Here is a 25034-nt window from a genome sequence, read left to right as displayed (position 1 = left end):
GCAGCGCCTGAGGGAACCAATTATCTTGTCAGAGACAGATAGTCGACTGTGTAAAAGTAAAGTGATGAACTCCTCCTTCTCCTCCTGCTGCTGCTACTTTAATCACCACTTTTCCAAACTGGCAAACTTTTGGAAGGAGGTGGAAAAGGAGTGTTTTGGGAGGTGGGATTGTTTCTCTTTGTTCTTTTCTTTTCTTTTTTTCTTTTTTTGGATTGTAGGAGTGAAACCATTTCAGGGTCTGCTGATAGACTGTGTGCAGTAAATCCATCCTGTTGCAGCTGGAGCACATCTGGTGCACACATTGGAAGTAGAAACGGAACATTTTGCCTATATGGTTTCAGCCACTGTGTTATTACATAACCAAACTGTATTTTTGCTGCATATACAGCAGCGTGCAAGTCTCAGTACGCTTGACAAAGTGACTTAAACTGACTGTGATCTTTGCACAAAAGACTGTTCTGCATGTTTGTGCAGCTGTTGAAGGATCCATCTCTGTTTTTCTTGTATACTATTGAGATTAGGAATTATAAGTATGATTATCTTTAAAAGATGCAGAATCAGACTGTTTCCACCATAATCACACTCCCATATGAGAGAATATAAGAGCTGTTTTTAACTGTGTGATCATAATAAAAGTTCCCCATCCATTCATTTGCATTTATGCAATTTTGAGCCAAATTAGATGCTTTATTTCTCCACTAGCAGCCACAAGCGCCAGTAGGATCCCTCACCCACCACGCCCTGTGTAGACATCCACCCACCCTGCATGACTCACAGCGAGCATGACTCCAATCTGCACAAATGATGGAAAACAAATGGCCCCAAGGACAGTGTAACAGAGGAGGAGTTGCTGAACTCACATCAATGTGCAAGATTGAATAATGCCAAACCTAACAGAAAGGGGCTGGTTTAAAACAGCACATTCCAGCAGGATGAAAAAAAACAGAAAGGAGTTAACTGGCCTGTGCAGCCTCTTTGGATAAAACACAGTTGTGTTTTTGCTGAGGATAACAGCTTTCCAGATAAGGGGTCAGTATTTTATGGTGCAAGAGAGCAGTTGATTCAAGAGCGACCAAATTAGGTGTAGAGCAAGTTCAAACGGGGAGCATTACATAGCAAAGAACTTCATCATTTGAGGTTTGTCAAGATAATGTGACATGTAGACACTGATGAGTCACTGTGAAAGTGAATCTTGACAGTCAAGTGTTGTAAAGGAGCCACCAGTTTTCCTCACCACACAACTGATGGGATAGATAAGTTATAATTGTTTTTCTTCATAACTGTGGGTTATGTAGGAATCTCTGCACTTGCAGTTTTTTTATAGTGTCTCCTGAAGTCTCCTGCAGGGCACAGTGTCTCTCCAATCAGGCAGCATTTGTTTATTGTTAATTCTGAAAGACAATTGACAGGAAAACACCACAGAGTGGCTCGACTTCGAACAGTTACGTTTGATGTTTTTACATTTTTATGGTGAAAAGGTGAGGTTTTCATGGATGTAACGTTTTGTTCCAAGTTAAGCTGCTAAACCTCTAAAATCTCTTCTCAGAAAGAACAGCAGAAAGTAAATTCCAGGAGGGCAGTTTGCCGGACAAAGGAGGGGCAGACTGCACTGGTATCTGTGTATTTATTTACCTGGATACTTGGCTTTCCAGTGATGGAAAGTGATAAAGGCAAATTTTAAAAGGGTGTGTAAAAATCTATTTAAACATTCTTTCAGTTATTGTAAATTCTCACTTGAAATAGTCGAGTAGAAAATTCAAAACTCCACAGAAATTTGCATAGTGATACGATTTCTCATTTTGTTGTCTGGCTTACAGTTTACCAGGGTCATTATCAACTGATTTTCATATTAATTATTTGGACTTCCGTTTTGATAATAAATTACTTTTACAAGAAAAAACATCAAACATTTCTTGGTTACATATTCTAAGCTATGAGGATTTTGTGCTTTTATTTGTTTTATGAAACTGCAAATTAATCTTTAGGTATTAAATGTGTTATTTCTGACAGGAATGACAGTTTTGATTTAAGTGGTTAACATACAGTATTTCATAATTACTTCACTCTTTAAACGTGAAAGAAAACACATCTCTCACTCGGGGATATTCAGAAATGATGTGCAATAACAGTACCGCAGTCATCCAACTAGCACAACAATCAGTGGGCTACAGGTCAAACCGCCATTTCCAAAGCACTGCATTATTGTAAGTTATAGTCCTGTTTCATATTTTGATATGTGACTCAGAACTGCACAGATGTAAATAATAAAAGTTTGAAGTTAGCTTCAGTTTCAGTGTCCTTGAATTGCACATGCTATTACAAAATGTCTGCTGTGAAAAAGGCCTGTTACAACCACCACTAAGAAACAACATTAACTAAGGCAGGTTCTATTTTATTAGGTGATATTTGTGGTCATGTTTTTGAAGATGGGCCCTGTGTCAAACTCTAATTTACAGATGTTTATCACGCTGCCATTTAGAAACCATGTATTATGTAAACCTGGAAATAAGGAAGCGCATTCAGATGAGACAGTTACCATATAAAAGGGAACTCTCCAACACAGAGACGGCAGATAACACATAGTGTCGACTGGAAAAACAGAAATAACCTACTAACACAAAACAGTCTCACTCACAAAATCATGTGACACCACTACAGTAAATCAAATCTCCAAGAATCTGTTGTTTTTAATACTGAATTTAAGACAATCAGTGCCTCTTCCTGACAACATATTCCTCAACTACATGATCTACGCATATTATATCAAAAGGTATAATAGTGTCTTACTGCTGAGCCATACTGTATGTGCGTCTTGAGAGGAATTAATCCACAATGCACACACATGACCTGAGGCTGTATGCGTGCCCGCCATCTACACCTGCATTTGATGTAATCTGGCACCCTCACTCAGTCTCACATAGTCTCTAAACCAAAACTATCGCTACAGGCACTTAATGTATAAAGCTGAGGAGCGAGCTCAACATTTCAACTATTCAAAAGTTTAAATACAAAAAACAAAGAAAAAAGTTGTCTGACTCACAAATAGTAATTATCTTCAACCCTCAGCCCTGTAAGATTCATCCATATAAAATGTAAAAGATAAAAAATTCCCCAATCCCCTAGGGTGTGTAATATCAGTCTGCCAAGTACTGATGTTCAAGCCTAGGCAGGATCACGTTTTAATTCACACCTTTCTCCTCGCGGCAACGAAAAGACATAGTTAAAAGAAACCTGTAGGATATCAGCACAAGTCTCAAAACAATCTTAAACTAACAATGAACACATCACTCGGAGTCCTTCAATAGAGATGAATCAGCTCTCACTGAATCACAATATGACTCGACCCTAGTGACAAGGGTAACCAAGTAACACTGCTTCAACACTGTACATGTTTATAAGCCCACAAAGAAATCACTTGTACTTGTTTACTTCCTTTGAGTACTTTATTTTGTGAAACAGCACAGCTGGATCAGTGTTTGTCCTTTTAATCCCATTAGAACACCCTACCCAAAAAAGACTGCTCTGTTCTCTGTTCTCTAAAAAATAGTCTTAGTTTAATTTAATAAAAATAGTAAGCCTATTATTATTTTACTCAGTTGTATTGTAATAAGCTCATTATTTGTATCTGTGGTGTCTTAACCACTGAAATAAGTTCAGAAGAAATCGTTTTGTTCTATCACTAAAGTCATTTGTATGTATAACTATAACTATAATTCATTTTAAACTTGTGGTTTTGTGGCGCAACCTAGCGGGCTTAAACAACTACAGCTCCCAAGATTCTCTTCGGTGATGCGTCATTTAAATCTGTCCAATCGCTGATTTTGGAGGTAAAAAAAATACGGAAAAACAGAAAAATCTCGCATCACATTCACAGCTTTACGTTTTTGACGGTGCTTTGTGAAAACCTGTTGGTTGTTTACTAGTTATTGTGAATGCGTTATTCATTCGTATAGTTTGGGTTTTTCGAAGGTGTTTGTAGAGAAGTTATGTGACCACCTTGGCTAAATTGAATCTAGTAACGTCACAGTGTTGATACTGTACATTAGCCAAAGTAAAATTCACCGATGGAAATCACCCCTAAAGCAGCTAAAGTAAAATCAGTGTATTCTTCACCTTGTCATTCAGTGGAGTCAAGCCCCTGTGAACACAAAGAGGAAAAGGTACGTGAACTACTTATGTTAACTTTCGTTAAAGCTGTCATGTACCCGGAATATAATGTCTGGGTCTTAAACTTCATGTACCAGTCGCCTAACCCCTTGGGCCCCTGGGCCTGTGCAACATAGGCCTTTTCAGTAAGCCATGGGTCCAGGTCACATTAATTATTTAATTATTTTACTTAGAATTGTTGATATATACAGCACATACAGAAAATTTGGCATAAATGTCAATGAATGAATGTTCCTAATAAATATTTGTAGACCTTATTGTTTGTTTTCAGTCATTCTTTAACTGGTATGGCAATGAAAAAAGATATTTAACATTCTGTGTATTATAAAGGTCAAAATTAGTTCTAAATTTAATTTAATGTGACCACTACTGAAACCTTGACTATAGCCTTATATAAGATCCCATAAATGCACCATCTATGTATCATGGCTGAGTTTGTGCATACTCTCACATTGATTATTATCAACTGTTTGTACACTGTGTTTCCTGTATCTCATCATGCTCATCTCCCCAGCCTCATCAAAAGCTGAGCTCTTCACTGAAGGAGAGGCTGAAGAGATCAAGGCGCTCCTTCACCTCACCCCTCTCTGTGGCCAAACGACTATGTGTTGATGACTTAGAGGAGGGTGGCAAACAAGTTTTAGCAGATTCTCAGACTGTTAATAATCCTCCACTTATCACTGACAATGTTGACATAAACAGAAATGACGGGAGGTCAGGGAGTGAAAAGTTTACTGGACCTATTCCCGAAGCAACACATCCTCCTTCAACAGACTTAGCACAACATCGAGACCAACTCAGGAAGGAGGTTAAAGACAAGATGGAGACTCTGCGTAGACTCAAGATGGTTAAAATGTACCGAAGCAAGGTATCAGCTACCTTTAAATTGTCTGGGCTGCTCCTAACATAACATTATGTCATTTATTTTGTGAAATAGACCGAAAGTAATCATTTTATATGTATATCTCTCTCCCTAGAATGATTTAACACAGCTCCAAACCTTGATTGACAAGTGGCGGAGTTGTGCTCAGGCTGCGCTGTGTGAGCTCCAGTCAGATGTCCTGATAGAGGGAGGAAAGGCCAGCCTATCTGAACTTATTGACCACTTTGCTCTGGATGACGGTATTCTGCACTTTGACCGCACTGAGGAGGACTTCAGTACCTAATATTACACACACATCATTTAGTGTACAAAAATACTACAGAGGAACAATCACATTAAAAAAATCTGAGTAATCAGAGTTAATTATTTGTTTTATTTGTTGCTGCTACAATTTTTATTCACAGCTTGAGTTGTAAATTTCATGTTCAGTTTACTTGTTAAGAGAAGTGTAAATAAAACCCTGTTATGTGTTAAGGACAAGGCTTTGCTCAGTTGTGTTTAAGCTGATCAAGTGAAGGAAAGTTCTTCATCCTCAGGCGCTCAAGTTTGGCCCAGAGGAAAGCCAGATCTTCCGCCTGTGCTCTGGCAAAATCCTCTAAGTTCTTCTTCTGAACGATTTCCTTGTAGCGCTCCTCTGTTTGAGCTGCCTGATTTTCCTCTGAAGCTAAAAAAAAGCAAGCCACATTATCAACCAGGGAAGGCTCTAAAATCTCAATTTGTTTTATTAGCTTAAATAAATGTTTTATTACCTATTGCTTCATAAATGTGTGTCCTCTCCGCCACAGTCACCTTTATATTAGGTAGCTGCTCTTCTAAACTTGTGCTCTTCTCAGCTTTCATCGCTGCCTGCCTGTTAAGCTGTTCAATTTTTTTTATGCGATGCTGCACACTCTGTTGATGAGTCTGAAAATAACAAGGGCATAATAAGCATATTAACTGTAAAGGTGTACAAGAGCTGTTTGATGAGATCACATTGTTACTTGTGTTTTACCTTTTCCTGGAAAGCTATTGTTTTCTCCAGAATGGAAACTTGCTTGGACACGCGACTGTCTCGATTTGTCTTGTTGAGATACTGAAAGAAAGGGGAATAACTGACATTTTTGAAGCCAGAATTCAAAAACAAAAACAGAAGGAGCAATGACAAAATGTCTCAACAGAATTTTCTCTCAGGCGAGACTACTCTAGCTCTTTCAGTGAAAGATCCCACAACAATCGCAGCAAAATGCTTCATCATAAAATGTTAATGATTATTCAGGATGGATTTATTTATAATATAAAGCTTTTCTTTCCCATGGTTTCAGGGGCCTAAACAATGACAGGAAGCTTCATGCCACGCCACAGTAGACACTACCTGAGGAAACTGGCATGCAGGCATGGAAACATGTTTTGTGTGTGCCATGCTCATTGACTTGTTGAAAATAAGATTATGGATGACTCATTTGATCTTTATGTAATTTTTCATTGCTCAACCATAGAGTTCGTGTTATTTTTTAAATATGAGTAAATCACAAAATTTCTTGTGTTTTTAATGTGTATGAAGGGGTTAATGGAGCAGGAGCAAAGTATTTTCCTGTCAGCTTTTGTGGTCTGTATTTGACTGAACTGCCTCTTCACACCTTGGATCTAAACGTGCAGCCAAATGAAGCACAGAAGCTTCTCTGTTTACTAGAATTTTGAATTGTAGTATATATATTCAAACTAAAACTGAAGTGTTAAAGGCATAAACAGAGCAAAGAAAGTCTACGTGTAGTTTTTAAAGCAGTCTTTAAGTTTTAAAAGATGCAAAAACAAAAAAAGAGAAAAGGGTGGAGAGGGTGTGGAGCTTGTGTGAAAAAGGTGTGTCTGATAACAAAAGCTCATCCATCTGTATTCAGGGATGGTAACAATTTTCTGCTTGCAAAACATCTCATGCTGCCAAACCCAAAATACCTACCTTGATATCAACGACTGAGGTTTATCCAGAAATGCAAACAGGATTAATGTTTCACCCCAAACGCAGATGTTTCATTGCCATTCCAGGCAGATGTTTTTGAAAACTTTTGACGTATAATTACAATGTCAGAATTATGTTCAAGGTAAAATCTATTCACTATGCAGTAGCATTATTTCTCATAAAGTGTTTAGTGTTTGTTTCCATATTGAGGCCAAGCCAGTATTTGATTGAGGATAAAAGATGCCAAGGTCCCTGAGAGAAGCTAAACAGAAACTTACATCCTGTTGGTCCTCAGTGAGACGTAACATCTGGATGTCCCTCGCTTTGTTGTTGAGGTCCTCTATCTGCATCTTCATCATCTTGTGCTGCCACTCCAGCTGGATGATGCCCTTACGGAAGTCTTTGCACTCCACCATCGAGGCTATCTTCTGCTCTCCAAGTGTCTGATCATAAAGGTTCTCATCATTTCACAGACACACACATTTTCAAAACCAATGTATTTGACCACCACTTGAAATTGGCTTTGGCTTATTTGGCAACTTTTATCAGAAAGAAAATCATTTGTCAGCATTGTATTTATGTACATGCTTATATGCCATTTGTGTATTTTTGTATATAGATCCATCATAAGAATATACAGTACATCCTAGTTTTCAAGAGTGTGTTTTACAATAAGTAAAGGCTGACCCTGATGGTTTTGTTAAGGTCCTCCACCACAGTCCTGTGGAGAAGTACAGAGTCAGTGTAGTCAGCAGTCAGGTCTGTGGTAGACACCTCCACCTGGCCCTGTTTGAGCAGGACCTGGGCCATGATGTCTGTCAGGAAACAGTTCTTCTCTTTATGTAGACTAGAGGAAAGCGCGAGAACAAATAACTCATTCTTTCAAATGAATACAATAAAACACTAATACTATCTAGTTTTTACTATATCACCTTTATATTTAAGCTTAATTTTTAGAGCATTTGCTTATGGTCAAAGGATACAGGGAATGAGACAATTTTAAGAATAAGAGTGGCACTCTCTCAGGCCATCCTTGCTGGGTTTTTTTTTTAAGTAGAGTGACAAATAAACATTTTTATGTTCTCAATCAACTACTTATGATCAGAATGAATGACAAAACAACAGTCATACCTTTCAAGTTCATCGGAGAGATTTTTAATTTCCTGTTGAGCAGCCTTATCCTCATCTCTCCTCTTCTGTAAAAACGCCTGCATCTCAGCAATAGACAAAGCTTGTACTTTTACCTGTGCAACAGTAAACCACAGATACAAACACAGAATAAAATACATTCAATCATTCATTAAAGTTTCCTAAATCTGTTTAATAGCTGGGCTGCACAAAGCATTACAGTAATGGTTCACTGTAAAAACACTTGAAAATGAGAGAGACGATAGATCTACAATTGGAAAGCCATTGTTGATAAGAATTAGAATATTTGTACACAAACTAAAAAATATTATGCCAATTGCATATTTGTTGCATATTATGTTTTTTAGTGGTCTAGCAATGTTCCAATGTATTTCCAATCTTTAACCTGTCTGTGTTCTCATATTACCTTTTGCTCACTCTCTACTTTTGCTCTGCGGACGAGACAAAATCTGTCCCAGATGGATGGGTTCAAGCCCTCTGGTATATTTTCCGGAGCATCCAGCTCCTCCATGGCCTTAAGCATTTTGCCAAGCACATCAGGAGCCAGAGAACCGGACAGATGCTGCTCTTTAAACAGGTTGGAGTTGTTGTCGGTCTGAGTCCTCATCTTTTGAACCCTGAAGCATTAAAGACTCTGATAACAGTGTAGCTCTGTCTGTAGGCTCTCTACGTATGAAGCTATGAGTCACCAGAAACTGCATTATGTTTCACGTTTGCAAATAAATTGTAAGTGTTACAAACCTGGGTCTACGCTTGAACAGCTTATACAAGTGATCAACAACGTGGGTTGGTACATCAAAGAACTCCTTCCTAAATTCTTTGTCAAGAACCTTGGGAGATATGGATTATATTATATTATGTGCACAGCCATTTACAACCGAAATTATTTCAGTACTTTCCGAGCTGGCTCACTTTGTCCTCAGCTATGATGCTGTCATAGGTCTCGTGAAACAATTCTACCTCTTCTTCGTGTCTCTTCACCTCCTCCCCAGTTTCATCCTGTCAGAAAAATACATGCTGATAAAATGAGAGCAACGTACGGGAAACAGTGACTGGCAGTAATAAAGCTTAACAAATGAGGACACGTTAGCTCTTGAAAAACACGCCTGAGCGATGGGAAGATATTATACTAAAATTTGGAAGAACACCACACAGCTTCACTCAGGTATCTCACGAATAACAGAATCTGAAGCTGGCGGTCATAAATTCCTTCAGCATTACTGTGTAAAAGTTTTCTGACCTTGTATGCCAACGCTTTTTCAAGTTTGAGCTTGAGCTCCAGCTCTCGATTTCTCATCTCTTGCTCTATGATTACTGAATAAACAAGATAAGTGATCTTGAGCTCTTCCTGTAAAGAGAAGGAAAAACAACATTAAACAGGATTTTTTTTAAGATGTCACATACACAAGATATCGTATCTCATAATTATTTCAAGGAGGAAACCACAGTGAGAAGAGGGGACCCTTCATCTAGCCTGGGGAAAATGACGAAAAGGAAGCAACTTTGATGTAGACTGATTTCATGTGTCCGTGTTATGAATCAGTCTATGTGTCACATGCATGTTCTACGTGTGTGTGTGTGTGTGTGTGTGTGTGTGTGTGTGTGTGTGTGTGTGTGTGTGTGTGTGTATTTATGTGGTTGTGTTTATATGTATGTGGTGGCTCACCTGGTGTATAGCCATTTCGTATTTTACTTTCTTCTCAAACAGCTTTGTCAAACTCTCATCAAACTTTATGGTCGCATCCTTGGTGGATGCCTGTAGTTTTTTCATTTCAGTTTCCAGTGTCTGCAATATAACATTAGAGTTAACACATGATTTATATTGATCACTGATTAGAAGTTAATTTTTCTGATTATAGTAAAACCGAAATGTGAATGTATCTACTTTAATACCTTTTTGTATTTCTCTTTCTCCTCACTCAGGTCTTTGGTTTTCTTCTCATACTCTTTGTAGACTTTTTTCTCCTCCTCACTCCAGTGGATGTCAGGTTTGGTCAAAACAAACTCAGGCGGAGGTATTTCCTGTGGAGTAAATTCAAAAGAAACTATGTGCCCTTCATGCTGATTCAAATGACACTGTCTAGAGAACAATTCAAGTAAAAAAAAAATAGGACATAATTTTCCTAATGGGAGAGAATTAATGCTTTCCTGTGTATTACTTAGTTCACAGATATAGCATTTTGTGTTCGTCCTAAGAAATTACTGCAGGTGGTAAGGATGAGTTTTTCTTCTTTTTTTTTCTCTGTCTTTCTCAGACATTCAAAAAATGTTTTGTGTCTTGTTTTATTCCACAAGTCCAAAAGCCAAAGATATTCAGTTTACTATTATGACAAAGAAAATCATTGAATCTTCACATTTGAGAAGCTGGAACCAGAATGTTTGTCATTTCTGCTTGACTAAGCTAAAACAACTAAAATGATTAATCAATTATCAAAAAAGCTTCTGAATCATTTTCGGTCAATTGACTAATTTATTAATCATTGTAGCTCTAATTTACATTTTTCTTTTTAGCAGACAGATTCAAGCCAGCTGATTTATTAAAACTGGACTTGACCACCTTCTTACTTGTTCACATCAACCTGGTTTCAACATTTTAACCGACACAGAAGACAGCGCAACCTGAAACTCCTGGTATATTATTTTGGGTATATTATATCTGGGATCAATGGATTACAGTATTAATGCTTTAACAGAAATTCAAATATTTTAACCCACCATTTTCAAGATGTCCTCTTTTTTCACTTCAAGCACTCCATCCATCATGTCATCGAGAGCCCTATCTCTGCAACTATCCCCCTACAATAGACGGACAAAAACCTTATCAATATGACAGAACTGATTAACTTGCTGTATATTCTATGGATCAAGTAACATTAATATATTTCATTTCTTTATGGTAAGGAACTGTTAAATTTACTCATACTGTAGTTAATAATAATCTTAGATGCAGCAATTTTATATAGAAGTATTTGAAGAATTTAGCAACAAACAAGAGTTGAAAAACAAAAACACATTTATTGTGGCAGCATACCTTGGCAGCCGCACGTCTTTGCTCTTCCAACTTCTTTTTCTCCTCCTCCTTTTTCTGTTCTTCGGTGAGGTACTTTTCTGCTTTTATCTAGAGTGGAAGAAAAGTGCATATCTCTCTGGTAAACTGTAAAGAAGCATCTTATGATCTTATGATGATAACTGTGTACCATTTCACATTATGGTTAAAAAAAAAAAAAAAGTATTTCAACATGTTTGTTCTGTTTATTGAACTTTATGTGAACTTTGTCAACTTTTCAGATGTTTCATGAGGAGTTCAGTGACCTCAGAGTCGTCCACAGTAAGCAGCCTCTCTGGCCACTCATTGTTGGTCAGGCTGGACTCCCACAGCTTCTCCTTCATGTCCAGTTCCAGCATGATCTCCCTGATGTGTCTGTTCCTGTCCTGCACACGGTTGAGCTCCTGCACCTTTTGCCTGTGTAAGCCCTCAAATTCAGTATTGAAAGCTGTCTTGATACGATAAATCAGATCCTGTATGTGGGGAAGAGTGAAAAAATATTATGACTGAGCCGTCAGTCAATTCTCATAAATCACCTTTTTATGTGTTCTTTATTTCACTTTCTTTCTTTATAACTATTTTATTCACTTTTTGTTTAAGTGTGTGTTTTGGGCACTGTTTTGGAAAAGTCATTATCACATTGTGCTGAGATGCAACAGTTTTTGGAACAGGTTCCCACCTGAAGTAGAATTATCTGGTTGATCCTCTGTTCTGTGGTTTGCAGGCTGAACTGATCATAGATGTAAGGACTTGAATATCCCAACTGAGCAGAGAAACTTCCCGTTACAGCAGCACTCTCTGCCATGTGGTCTTGCTCCCCCTGCTCTTCCTCCTTTGTGCTGGTTGTGCTGGAACTTTTCTTTAAGCTGCTCTGCTGAAAAATGTGGAGACAAATACTTTGAATGAGAGGGCTGAGATAAACGCTGAGGACTGAATCTGTGGCCATAAGATTATAAACTTTATCCCCAGAATATTGCAGTGAAGAGAACTATCGTAACACTTGCTTTCAGCCACACAGCCATAAATCTAAAAAGATTTCAACACTGGTGGACTGGCATGTATTCAAGCATTTTAAAAGGTTGTAGCAGTGAAAGGTCAAAAGAAAGATTCAAAACATCAAATTATTTTCCAGCAGTAAACTCATTTCGACTTGAATGGTTTTGCCATAAAATGTATTTCCAGGGAGTAAACAATCAGCAGTCTGAAGAGACTGCATTTCCGCAGCTTTTAGAAAATGTAAAACCTTTGGTGAGTTCTTTTCTGTATTTTGCTGTGAGTTAGCATGCTGCATTTCTGTTTTACATTAAAACACACGTCACCTAATCCATTCTAACTCATCACATGTGCTTTTCTACACAGTGTTAATTAGAATCTAAACCACAGACTGTTCAGGCCTGAGCATTGCTTACGGTGCAGGCAGCCTTTTCAAACTTCCTGTTATTCTGAACACTGCGAAGTTCCTCCACCTCTTTCTCTGTTCGCTGTTTTAGAGGGTAGTTCTTCACCTCGTGTTCAGAGTGAAACATCTGTGATAGAAGGTATTAATATAAATATAAATATTTATATATAGATTACAGCATACTCATCATTAATGTTGTAACACTTGTTTGACATATGAATGCTTGCTCCTGATCTCACCTTAATGGACCTTCCCTTGACCTTCATTGAATCCCAGCACTCTCTCTTTAGGACATCACGGAGGTAACATTTCGCTAAAATCTTCCACTCGATTTCTTCTCTCACCTACAATGTGACTGCATTAAGAATCACTAGCATCATGACCTCAAAGCAAAATTAAAATTCACTGAATTCATGTTAGTGTGCATGCCTTACCCTGGTAACCTCCAGCTCCACCATGGCCTCTAGTCTCCTCTTCTCTTCAAGATCCAGGTTGAACTCATGTTGTTTCAGACGCTCGATATCTGGGAGGTTCACATTTTCCCGCATCATTCCCTGGATCTGACAATTGAAATAAAGACTTGTTTTGTAATTGTGCATCTAACTTAAATATACTAAGTATCTTAGCTGCACTGTTAAAGACATACAAATGTAAACTGTTTCTTGAACTAATATGTATTTTTCATGATGGCCACATTGTATTTTTATGTACTAGAAGCCAATAAAAGTAGAAATAAAAATGTTCTATAGACAGACTGATGATGATTTGAGATCCCACTGGATTACTATAGCTTCAGAGGTTTGTTTATATTAATTTTTTTACATAAAAATATTAATTTATTCATGCATCTATTTCTAGAATTCCACATGCAGTTTTAGCCTTTAGCTTTTCACTCTGTAACAAACAGTTTTCTGTTGTTTTTCATGTGTATGTGCGGCTGTGGGTAGTGTGCTGCTATATATAATTACAGAGATAAGTCTTATTGAATTGAAAAGTACTTACTGAACATACTGTATTTAATAGTACAGTATTTGTGCTTACATGCACTGTGGGATGTTGATTTGTCAGCAAGTTTTGTGACTGTCACAATATCTTCTTCTGTATAATAAAACTCACTTACAGCGTCACGTAACTCTTTGATGGTTTTCCTCAGGTTTTTCTTTGTCTCAGAATATTGCTCATTCTCTTCTTTTATAACCTGTTCAATATAAGCAGATTGAAAACAAGAAAGAGATTTTAACTGACGTACACTAAAGTAAAGTACCAGGTAGTATTAAACTGGCCTTATGTCAACTTTGCAACACCCTCTCAAGCCACAGCAAGTACACCAACATGATTTGGAAGCAAACAGCATTAATAATCATCAATTTTACCACATCGAAAAAAAAAAAAAAATTATATGCTATCCAACACTTCATCACTCAACATGACAAGGCTTGACTTAAAGAGATCCCCAAAGAACATGTGAGTCATATTAGAAAGCATGTTGTAGCATAAAGCTGGAAAAGGCAGGCAAAGTGCCTCTGCCCGTTTCCCATGTACGAATAAGGATGAGGTGTGAAACCCACAACTCAAAGAATGCCACACCTTCAATATCAATTTATTGTTATCAAGAAGCTTTGTCAGGTGACAAAGTACTAAACACATTTTTACAAATGCTTATCTGCTTTATAGCACTCAACCACTTAATAATTGATTGATTTTCTCACATTTTAAATACAATAAATCAAGATGTTGTCTGCCAAAAGTAACACAGCTGCTTTCTGAACAAGATATCGTACACAGGTGCAAAGGACAGTTACACAATCCTCCATCTGCAACTTGCAGAGACACAAGAGAAGTATCTAAACATAGTTAACATTATCCACATGGTACACCACCACAAATATTACAGCATGGTAGTCACTGACCGCCTCATGCCTGCTTTCCAGCCAGGTAGGGTGTGAAGATGGAGCAGACAGCTGGCTATTATAACTCTCATCCTGCTCTGTCACATCCATAGCCTCTGCTCCACCGCTGACCTACAGAGTGTTAACAACACATAAGAATAACACACAGGTACAAAAATAAATAAAGGCATTTTCTTTGACACATTGCTTAAGTCTTCATTTGGTTCAGTAATGTACAAGGCCTTTATATAAGCAATAATAACATAATTGAACATATATTACATTGTGTAATATTCATACCAGATTTATGCCACAGTGTCTTGACTAAGGACACACATGATTCCTGTTTGATAGCTGAAACAGCTCAGAAACAAAATGTTTCGGATCACATTTCCCATTATATTCTTCAAATTTATGGGTATGCCACCCTATAACTTTCATAAAGGTTGAATCTATTACAGGTCTGTTGTATTAGACCACCTTAGTTTTAGGTGGGTGCACCAAAACAACTGAGTGTATCTTCTGTAATGCAGTGTGCTTTTTGGTGTGTTTGGTGTTGACTGTTTCAATAGCTACAAAAAAGCAGCACAGTTAGTAGTAGTACAAATTAACAACTTAAAAAAAAATAGAATTGATTATTGTTGTTTACCTCATTTTCCTTTGGTTTTTCAGTGTCAGCACAGGACCCTTGGCTCCACTCAGGCATGTCGATGAGGACAGTGTTCTCTGTATTGAATATGTTCTTCAAGAAACGAGCCATAGACTTGCTATACTGAGTAGCTTTGTTCACTTCAGCATCCACACCTTTAATTCTGTATGGAGCCATGGAAAACACATAACATACACATAAAAAGAGAGCAGATTTATGAAGATACTATGAACTATGAATGATCACCTTAGAATACCTGTAGAGGAAGAGCAGAATAACCTTAAAGGATGAGGTTGGCAAAATTCTAAATTTTTATTATCGTCAACAATTCCTATGAAAAGTCTAAAACAGACGGACTAACAGTGCGTTAGAAGACATAAATCTTTAAAAGTTTAAAACAGGCCACAAGTACAGTATATAGTTAAATTCTTTTTAAATCATAAGTTTTTTCCAAAAGCAGCTGAGTGTGGTCACGAACATTACTCAAACAGGAATAAATAGAGAATTTGCTGGGGACGTCACCAGGATGGTGTATATGGGACTGACTCAGAATAAACTACAGTGCTTTTGTTGATCATAAAAGGAAAATGTGTAACGGTGTGACTAACTGATGTAGTTCTAATAGTTTTTAGACAACAATAGAGCTCTATGACTAAGAGTAATCAGTTATATCAGGCTTTTGGGGTGATTGGTTTAGGTCTTTTAATGGGAATTGTTGACATTAAGAAAAATACACTGGAACTATCCTTTAAATTCCCATATTACCAACAGTTTAAGCAGCCAATGAATTAGACACATAGTGAACCAACAATAGATGTAAAAAAAAAAAAAGTCATGAAACATTACATAACTGTGATTTAAGATAACAGAAAAGTGATAAGAGCTAAGGAGAGAAAAGAAAAGATTTTTGAACTTTAAAATAAAAGCAGGCAGGAGCAAGAAGAGAAGGCAGATGTGGAATGTAAGTGGGATGTGATTCAGTGGGGAGATACTGCTGTCAAATTTATTGGATCTTTGTTTTCCTGTGGATTATGGCCATTATCCCCATGGACCCTCCACTCCAGTTGTTTATTTACTATAGTCCCTCACTGTCAGCTGTATGAGAGTAAAGTACTTTTTGATGTACACAATATCTGCGTGAGAGTGACATCACTATTGTGAGCAACAGTTCCCTCTACTGTTCACAGCTGTGCATTATATGACAGACTGCTTGCTGCTTTACCTGAGATTAGTGGACACAAGACAGCCGTCTTTAAAGCCAGCAGTGAGGAGTGTCTGGCTGTCTGCGGAGAAGGTCAGACTACGAACTCCACCAAGATGGCATGAATGGCACTGCAGCTCAATGTATCGCTCCTGTAGGTGCAGCAATAGCATCATAGTAATCACTACAGATTGTGAAAATGTGATTCAAACGGTTACAAGAATAAGCTCCTACCATGGAAGCAGTTTCTCTAATGCATAGTAGGCCATCTCGGCCTATAGAACCCAGCCATAACTGATGAGGGGACAGTACAAGACAGGCAGGGCCCAATGGATGACCCTTCACCTCCTGCTCTGGTTTCAGCTGAACCACCTGTTGACTGGAGAGACCATCCGTCTCCTGAGAGGAAGAATTGAGAATCATAGGTTCATATTTCTAGTTTAAACAGATTAGGAACACATAAACAAACTTGGGCTACTGTTTATATGAAAATGTTTGTTGTAAATGTAATGTAAATGCAAAAGATACTTTAGTAAGATGATGACAGAGGATCATCAGTTACTGGAGCATTAGGCAACAGCAAACCTGAGAAAGTTGAAATCGCTGAAGAGTTTTCCTTCTGTGGCAGTAAGCAAATACTTCACTGACTCCCAGAACACAGGATCTAAGTGGATGAGGCACTTCATATCTGGACACTTTGATGATGTGATTAGACACACAACCATGTCGGTCTACACAATCAGGACCTAAAGGTCAGCAGAGACACATCATAAATGTAATAAGAAGCAAGCAAATAAATAAGTGATTAGAAAGTGATTAGAAAGTGTAATTTCGGTAACTATCACATGGATAGCACCTTAAAACACATTATTCATATTTTTTTGTTTTATACCCTGTGTGTGGCTTCAGAAGTGCTGCCACACCCAAGACTTAATCTTTGCACTTCCTTCATGAGATTGGCTCATGGTCTCTCTTGTTCAACATATGCTGCTGTATAAACAAAGGGTGTGTTTTTGTAAACCGCTTAGTCATAGTATTTCTTTTTGACAGCGTTTAAGACAACATGTCTAAACATTTTGGTAAAAGTGTCCCGTTAAGTACTATTAATTGGTGATGAACATCTCTGCCTTTGATGAATGATAAATGATTTTCAAGCCTTAAAACAACAGAAAGAGAAGAAAAGTGGAAGTCCAATAAGCTTACAGATTTATTTAACTTGTGTAACAATGAGTTTCTGGCTATGAATCACCTTGTAAACCTCCCCTCAACTACAAGAGATGATCCATCAGCTGCGAAATAAATTCTTATCTTTTGCGTGTTTCAACATCATTCCTCCCATGTCTGCAGTGGACCTCCCTTACCTCTGTCTGAATTCATTGACCTGCTTAAGGTCAGTATCACCACATGATCTTATGAGTAATGCGTCACTTATTAGACCCTCATATTGCCTCTGACTTATCCTCAACAGGCTGTTCAGAGAGGTAATGGGAACCACTGGCCCTAATCTGTTCTCTATTATTAATTGCTCTTTCTCCTCTGGATGTGTGCCAAATAATTTTAAGATAGGTGGTGTTCAACCAGTGCTGATGTAAAAATAAAAAAATAAAAAACTTCTGGCCAATTTCTAAAAAGTATAAGTAGTGAATCAGTCTACTAAATCAGTGCTGTACCTGTGAGGTCCTTCGCAGGCAGAGAGAGCAGTGTGAGGAGGCTACCTTCATGTTTTCTGCCCTCCTGTCCAGTGCTCAGTGCAAGAACTTTCACCTGTTCACTGTTCCTGATGCACTGAGTGGAAAGTGACAAAATGGGTCCAGGAACAACTAGAAAAGAAAACCAAATGAGACAAGGATGCTGATCTGCCTTTTCAATATGTAAAAATAAAATTAACAAATACATTGTCCTTTTCAAGTCAAAGTGTTACAGTAATGGGACAACAATTTTCTATATGTCTATTGTATATATCTATTCTAAGCTGAAATTACCTTTGCATTGATATGTACAGTGTTTTTGGTATGGACAGAAGAGTAGTAACATGTCTAATCAGTTAAATAGTGTTTAAAAAGATCATCAACCTGTGTGTCCTATGACTGAAAATTTCTTTGATGGTTTTGCATGGAGTAGATAGATATGTGAATCTGAGGCACCAGTGAGAAGGTAGTGACCCTCTTGATCAAAACTGTAAAAGCACAAACACACACACGTCACACGCACACATAAACATACAGTATATGTGTCCACAATAAGAAAACCTGTAATCATTTAATGTGACATTTTAATTTGCTTTCCTGACCAGAAATAGAAGAGCAGTTATCTTCTCTGGGTTTTATGGGGTTGAGGTAACTCGTGCCTCTACTTCATAAATGTGTTTCGAGTTGCTTTATCACAAGTACAGTGTTATATTGATACTCTATGGTATCATGGGAATGGAAGATACTTGCACTAGGTGATCCACAGGAGTGTGGTAGAGCTGAACCTGGTGCACCAGACGTGGCTGCTGCTCCCTGTTCAGGTCAATGAAGAGAATATTTCCTGAAGTTGTTCCTACAGCTGCATATTGTGCAATAGGACAGTAGGCCAGAGTTGTCACCTAAACAAACACAGATTAGAAGTTTACATCTGTTCTGATACATTCAATTAGAAGTCATTTTCACATGCTTACAGGACAAGTGTATTAATATGGCTCTACTTATTCTGAATGTTCATATGTAGTGAATCTAACCTCAGTGTGAAGAGACAGGGAACTGAGGCAAATGCCATCTACAGACCACAGCTGCAGTTCTCCAGAATCCCTCACTGACTGCGACCAGCAGGAAAAAAACAAACATCATCACTCACTAAAGAGACATTGACGTAAATTACACATGCCATCACGGGACACTGTAATTCTTGAGCAACACAAATGTTTTACCACACAAATGTTCTTGTCAGTGTGTGACAAAGCTGCTGCCACAAAGTTTCCACTGAGGATATCCAGGACCTTCACAATCTTGTCCGACCGGGTTGGGTTCAACGCATAGATCTGTCCCTAAAGAACAAGAAGCCTGTCATGTTTTCTGATTTTATTTTCAATATATATTTTTCTCTCAAATAATTATTTGACAGAATATCATGTGTTTTTGTACATGTGACATGCCACACTATGGTATATTTGAGTACTTACTGTATCAGAAGATAGAAGTAATGTTTCATAATCAGGGGAGAACATCACAGTTGTGGCAGGTCCTTCTAACTGCAATGTTTGTGTGATGTCGGTCTGAGTGCCATTGATTTGCAGACAGTGTACCACACCATCCTGTGAAACATAAGCATTTCAAAATCTTTTTAAATTGGAGAAATTGAGAGTTCCTGATGCCTGAAATTGCAAATCACATCAGCAGTTGACAGAGGAATTAATGTATTATTCTTCTTTCAGTCTTGAGGATGTCACACTCAGTGGGCTCCTACCTTCCCTACAGCAATCAAACCATTTTTGTTAAGGGTTAAACCTTGAAAGTTTTTCTGTCTGAGACCAGGAATGGCATCAGGAGCTATAGAAAAGGGAAACACAAATCAGATGTCAAATGTCTTTTCTATTGCCAAATAAAATGAGGTAATACTAAAAGAATAGAAATAAGCATCTTTCAAGTCCCTGAGTCCCACTGTGTGTGTTTGCTTACTTGTGGGGTTGAAGAGGACTGAGACAAAGAAGCTCTCTGGGTCAACAAGGAGTAAAAATCCTTCCGCACAGCCCACATAGAGCTCTGATGTGGCTGTCCAGCAGATGGCAGTAGGAGTTAGTCTGGCTTTGGTGCAGAGTTTAGTCTGTGTAAATACATGTGGTGTTGGGGTTTACATTTTGTCTTTGGTTGTATACCTGATAGCAAAAATGTTTTCAAATGGATTCATAGATCTAAGAATCACAGCTGCTTCATAAAAACAAACCTATTAATAGGTGAAAGTGTATTTATTGAGTTAGTATTGATATTTAAGTGACTGTGGGACAATACCACAATACTTTCTGCCCTGTCTCCCTTAAGCCCTGAGATGGCTGATGGAGGCATCTCTGGACCAAAATAGGGCAGGTTGTTGCTGACAGTATTAGTGGGAGAGGTGGGCACCAATCTCTCAGCAAAAGAACCATCAGTTGATGGAAGCTCTACCACACTGTAACACAACAAATACGGCATACACAAACATTGCTTGACCCTGTGACATCTAGATAAATGCAGGTAATGTCTTTTCAATCATCACAGAAATGTCCATATATCAATTTAGGTTTTAACTACTTGCTGGTACTCTCAAGTCTGCTTTACCGTGGTTTCAGGACATGAAGGCTGGCATTCTTCTCAATGTTCCAGACAGTGATGGATGTAGTGCCCAAAGCACATAGCTGGAGCCAATTCTGAGGGTTGAACACCAAAGAAATGACATCCTGCCCAGCTTGTGGTTGTGTACAAATTGGCTCAGCATTTTCCCAGTTCCTGCATCACACAGTCACAATTACAGTAACAGAGCTGCTCAGCCTAAATAAACATAATTGAAAATATATATCACACAGTATAAGGTAGTGTACTACTCTCAGTGGCTTACCACACTGTTATGGTGTGGTCTGGAAAAGAGGAACAACATCCCAAATAAGGACCACCATTACTTAACGTCAGAGTTGTGTAGTCCAGCTGTGCTGTTCCTAGAAAAAAAATCAATATTCAGTATTTGTGTGAGAGAAAATAAATGTAGGAGGCATGTACACAAACAAACATTAAAAACTCAATACATCTTGGTGGAAAATCGCAGTAAAATCATACAATCTCCCCTTACCTTTTAGTTCATTCTTCAACTGAAGCTGGGGGAAAATGTACACAAATATAGATGGGGATAAACGTTGCTCAGAAAAAGCAAAAATTCCACTGGTCCCATTGGCTGTCAGTGCACCAATGCCTCCGCCTGGGCCCTGAAGCACACTTTGCAATTTTGTCTCCAGGTTCAGGAAACAGATATGACTCCCACTGGTGTAACATACTGTTTTATTGTCGACAAACTCGATACTCTTGTTTGTAAAACCTTGCACCCACCTGGAGGGAGTAACACAAAAGCCAAACATTATCTAGGTGGCAAATTGCTATAGACACTTGTATAAAACGGTACTTGAACATGAATATACACACTGTTCGATTGTAAAAATACATATGTGTGTTTGTAGCGGCTACATACCTGACTTCTAAACTTCCAATATCGTCCATTTGGAGGTGATACTAAAACAACACACCGTAAAATTTAACTTTTTTTCAAGAGCTCAACAGCCATACAAACAATTGTGAATCATTGTGTAACCCTGGCAACCAGAAGAAACCACTCTTTCGTGCCATTGGCTGATAATTTATCTGACACGCCCACACAGGAAGTATATAACAAATACATTAATTCAGCTGTAGTTTATACCGCTGCACAGTTCGCTCTTTTTTCTGTCGTTTACAGACTTTCTCCGTTCGTACCAAGACCTTTTCCACACTGACTTCATCCACCACCTGAAGTGCGACCATGTCTACTGAAAAGTGTTTCGCCAATGGTAAGACGTACGGCGATTACTGTGCTAACTGAAGAGTCTTCTGCAGGCCTCTACGAGGTTGAATTAGCTTTCAGTTCGACAGTTAAGGGGAAACTTGATTTTTAGAAATTTACCACCCAATCTCCGTCTCTTTCAACACTCATTTATGTAAGCGTGTGGCAGACGTCCTTTTCAATGTCTTAACGGTGTTTGAAACATTCAAAATTGTGAAATTTTTATTTGGTAACACTGTATTTAATGCAGCCCGCGATGTATATTGTAATTCCCCAACATTTATCGTGTAATTCCTCTGAATTTACGGTGTAATTTCGTCATATGAATCATTACTTATAAAATACTTAACGTTTGGTACATAATTGTACATACAGCGGAACAAAAAATTAAGAATTGGGATTTTGCTGAAAGTTTAGAGTTACACTTATTCACTTCCAACAAACTGTCAGGTGCATATTCGAGGTCCGTGCATGTTCACTTTCTTTTCAACAGAATGCACTATTTTACATTAAATCCGGAGAAAACTGAACCTGCCAGAGGGTCAGGAACAGTTGCGCCATTTTCTTTTTCTTTTTTTTTTGCAAAGTCATTGTGATTATGCATGTAGTAACCTGTTCAGTTCAGTTCGTAAAGCTAAAAATAGATAACAGGAATGTATTGCAAATGGTTCAAAAGTGGAAAACCCTGTTCAAGCCTTCATTCACTTGCTGTTTCTATAGTGTACATGGCTCCACAACCAGCCGGCTAAAGATTTTCTGACTCTTATAAACTTTACTAAACTTTGAATCTGTAATTGTTTTTATTTTAGATGTGAAGCACAGTATATAAGCCAGAGTTACAGTAATATAAGTACTTGTTAATGGTAGTAAACATAAATCAGCATGCTCTCCTAGTTGCTCTTTATCATGTATGGAATTCCTTTTTTTTTCTTTTAGGAAGCGCTGCACCTGGTCCAGTCCCCAAAGGCCACATCAGGATTTACAGTATGAGATTCTGCCCCTTTGCCCAGAGAACCAGATTAGTGCTGAATGCCAAAGGAATCAAGTAAAGAAACATTTTTATTTAACCATAGCATCACTAATACTGCACTTGTGATTTAAGTCTATTTTTGTCTTTCAGACATGACACCATCAACATCAACCTGAAAGATAAACCTGACTGGTTCATTGAGAAGAATCCCCTTGGTCTTGTCCCAACACTGGAAACACCTGCTGGTGAGGTGATATATGAGTCTCCCATCACCTGCGAATACTTGGACGAAGTTTACCCTGAGAAGAAGCTGCTTCCTTCATCTGCTTTTGGTAAAGCTCAGCAGAAGATGATGCTGGAGCATTTTTCCAAGGTATATTTTATGAAAACCCACAACTAAATCTTGGGGTGGTACTGTTACCATCACCAAATAATCAGCTTACAACAACTGTTCTCTACAGGTAGTACCATACTTCTACAAGATATCAACAGGGAGGAATAATGGCGAGGATGTCTCAGGACTGGAAGCTGAACTGAAAGAGAAGTTTGCCAAATTAAATGAGGCAGGTTGCGAAGTCGAGTGCTCTTGTTTCTTTATACCTTCACTAGACATGTAATTTGGTAGTATGTCCTTAGGAATGAGTGCAATTGTAATTGCCTATGATTTTTTTTATAAACGGTCAAAGATAATGAGTAAAGTGAGATCATCCATGTGTCCCTCTTTAATGACTGTACATTTACAGTATTTTATCCAACACTTACAAATGTAATGTTTATTCTTCAGGACCTGGTTAATAAGAAGACCAAGTTTTTTGGTGGCGACTCCATCACGATGATCGACTACATGATGTGGCCGTTTTTTGAGAGGCTGGATGTCTTTGAACTGAAACAGTAAGTAATAATCTCTCAGGACATTTAAAAATAAATGTGTTTTATTTATGGAAGCATTTAAAGACACTTGAGGTCACCATAGAGTGGAGCAAAAGGTACAAATAGTAGGAACAGTGCAAAAGTAAGACATAGAAGTCAATTCTTCCTTGTCATCTTTCCGTCATGACATCTGATATGACAGATGTTTTTGTGTGACTTATGTTCATGTGTTGTAGTTTAGTCTTGGGTGAATGCTTTGATTCCCGTTGTCTTTTCAGCTGCCTTGACAACGCGCCTGAGCTGAAGACGTGGACAGAGTGCATGTCGGAGGACCCGACTGTCAAAGCCACCAGGCACAGTGTGGACACCTACAAGGGCTTTTACAAGACTTACATTGAGGGAAAACCCAACTACGACTATGGCCTGTAGAAAATACTGACGAGAACATTAAACCGTCCATTTATATTCATGTTTTTGGTTATGGTTATTGTGGATTCATTTTGTTTTTCAAACTTTGATGTAATAGGAAATATGCTTCAGTGAGATATCATGAGGAATTCAGGTTCCATTTGAGGAGGGAAAATGTGTTTTTAATTGGACATTTTCAGACTTATTTTGTTATGAGGGAAAAAAATCAAATCATTATAATGGGAATGGGTTACAGTAATTGTATGACTCAAGATATTTTCAATGATCCATCTCTGCTGCACTGTTTCTAATAAATTGTGGATGTAATGACTCTGACCTGGATCTAAATTTCCTGTCTGTGTAACAATAAACAAAAATGACATTTTCCTGCCAGACTACACAGGGTGGTCCCAATGAACAACCTGGAGCACTATCGAAGATTTGACATCAATGCAGTGGAAATGTAACAGGCAAAATGAAGTTTTGCTCTCTAATAAGCATTAAAAAAAACGAATACTTAACATTGAACAACACTGAACGTAATAGCTGCCATCATATTTGCAACAGTATGAATGAAAACAAAAACACTTCTATAATGTTTGGTAAATTATTCCTGTTTAGACCAGCATAATATGAGAGGTATTTCTGTTAAAATTGAGAAATATATTTAGAAGATTATTATCCTTCATGTATATTACTTGTTGCTGTTTTGAGAGCCAGTGGGATATACATATATAACACTTCTCCTCTTGGTTATACGTCTAAAACAAGCAATGTGATTTTTGAGCTTCAGAAGAATCCTACTGAGTGATTTTTTACATTACACTATTTTGGTGCTTGGCTTTACAAACAGAACCCGCTGTTGAAATGCTGTATAAATATAAAGACGGTTGACAATGGTTTGATGATGAAAATGCACTCTCTATCACCAT

The 25034-nt window shown here is 38.0% G+C and overlaps 3 protein-coding genes across 3 annotated transcripts; 2 read left to right on the top strand and 1 right to left on the bottom strand.

The window, feature by feature from the left end:
• The first annotated feature begins 3847 nt into the window (after positions 1 to 3847).
• On the top strand, positions 3848 to 5515 carry sfr1 (SWI5 dependent homologous recombination repair protein 1). The gene is made up of 3 exons (XM_022763557.1): positions 3848 to 4160; positions 4682 to 5035; positions 5145 to 5515. The coding sequence occupies exons 1-3, from the start codon at positions 4065 to 4067 to the stop codon at positions 5331 to 5333; spliced, it is 639 nt and encodes a 212-aa protein (XP_022619278.1). The 5' UTR covers positions 3848 to 4064; the 3' UTR covers positions 5334 to 5515.
• A 3-nt stretch (positions 5516 to 5518) lies between these two features.
• On the bottom strand, positions 5519 to 21835 carry cfap43 (cilia and flagella associated protein 43). Its single transcript, XM_022763501.1, has 39 exons — positions 21788 to 21835; positions 21507 to 21547; positions 21114 to 21367; positions 20886 to 20982; positions 20609 to 20776; positions 20303 to 20459; positions 19973 to 20117; positions 19761 to 19843; positions 19477 to 19608; positions 19225 to 19341; positions 19036 to 19113; positions 18755 to 18903; positions 18389 to 18492; positions 17987 to 18136; positions 16902 to 17062; positions 16551 to 16715; positions 16338 to 16468; positions 15116 to 15278; positions 14488 to 14598; positions 13698 to 13775; positions 13012 to 13137; positions 12817 to 12921; positions 12588 to 12704; positions 11858 to 12052; positions 11445 to 11651; positions 11164 to 11250; positions 10848 to 10928; positions 10026 to 10154; positions 9799 to 9918; positions 9373 to 9480; positions 9045 to 9131; positions 8874 to 8962; positions 8539 to 8749; positions 8115 to 8227; positions 7671 to 7830; positions 7262 to 7426; positions 6042 to 6122; positions 5800 to 5953; positions 5519 to 5714 (listed from the first exon to the last, which is right to left on the bottom strand). Exons 1-39 carry the CDS (start codon positions 21833 to 21835, stop codon positions 5539 to 5541), a joined length of 5043 nt encoding a protein of 1680 aa, XP_022619222.1. The 3' UTR covers positions 5519 to 5538.
• gsto1 (glutathione S-transferase omega 1) lies at positions 21694 to 24502 on the top strand. The gene is made up of 6 exons (XM_022763556.1): positions 21694 to 21861; positions 22791 to 22899; positions 22975 to 23197; positions 23286 to 23387; positions 23609 to 23715; positions 23973 to 24502. Exons 1-6 carry the CDS (start codon positions 21834 to 21836, stop codon positions 24121 to 24123), a joined length of 720 nt encoding a protein of 239 aa, XP_022619277.1. The 5' UTR covers positions 21694 to 21833; the 3' UTR covers positions 24124 to 24502.
• The last annotated feature ends 532 nt before the right edge of the window (positions 24503 to 25034 follow it).

Source organism: Seriola dumerili, unplaced genomic scaffold, assembly GCF_002260705.1.
Source record: "Seriola dumerili isolate Sdu_G_001 unplaced genomic scaffold, Sdu_1.0 BDQW01000478.1, whole genome shotgun sequence".
Lineage (NCBI taxonomy): Eukaryota > Metazoa > Chordata > Actinopteri > Carangiformes > Carangidae > Seriola > Seriola dumerili.
Note: the sequence above shows the minus strand (reverse complement) of the source record. Positions and strands in the feature narration are given on the sequence as shown.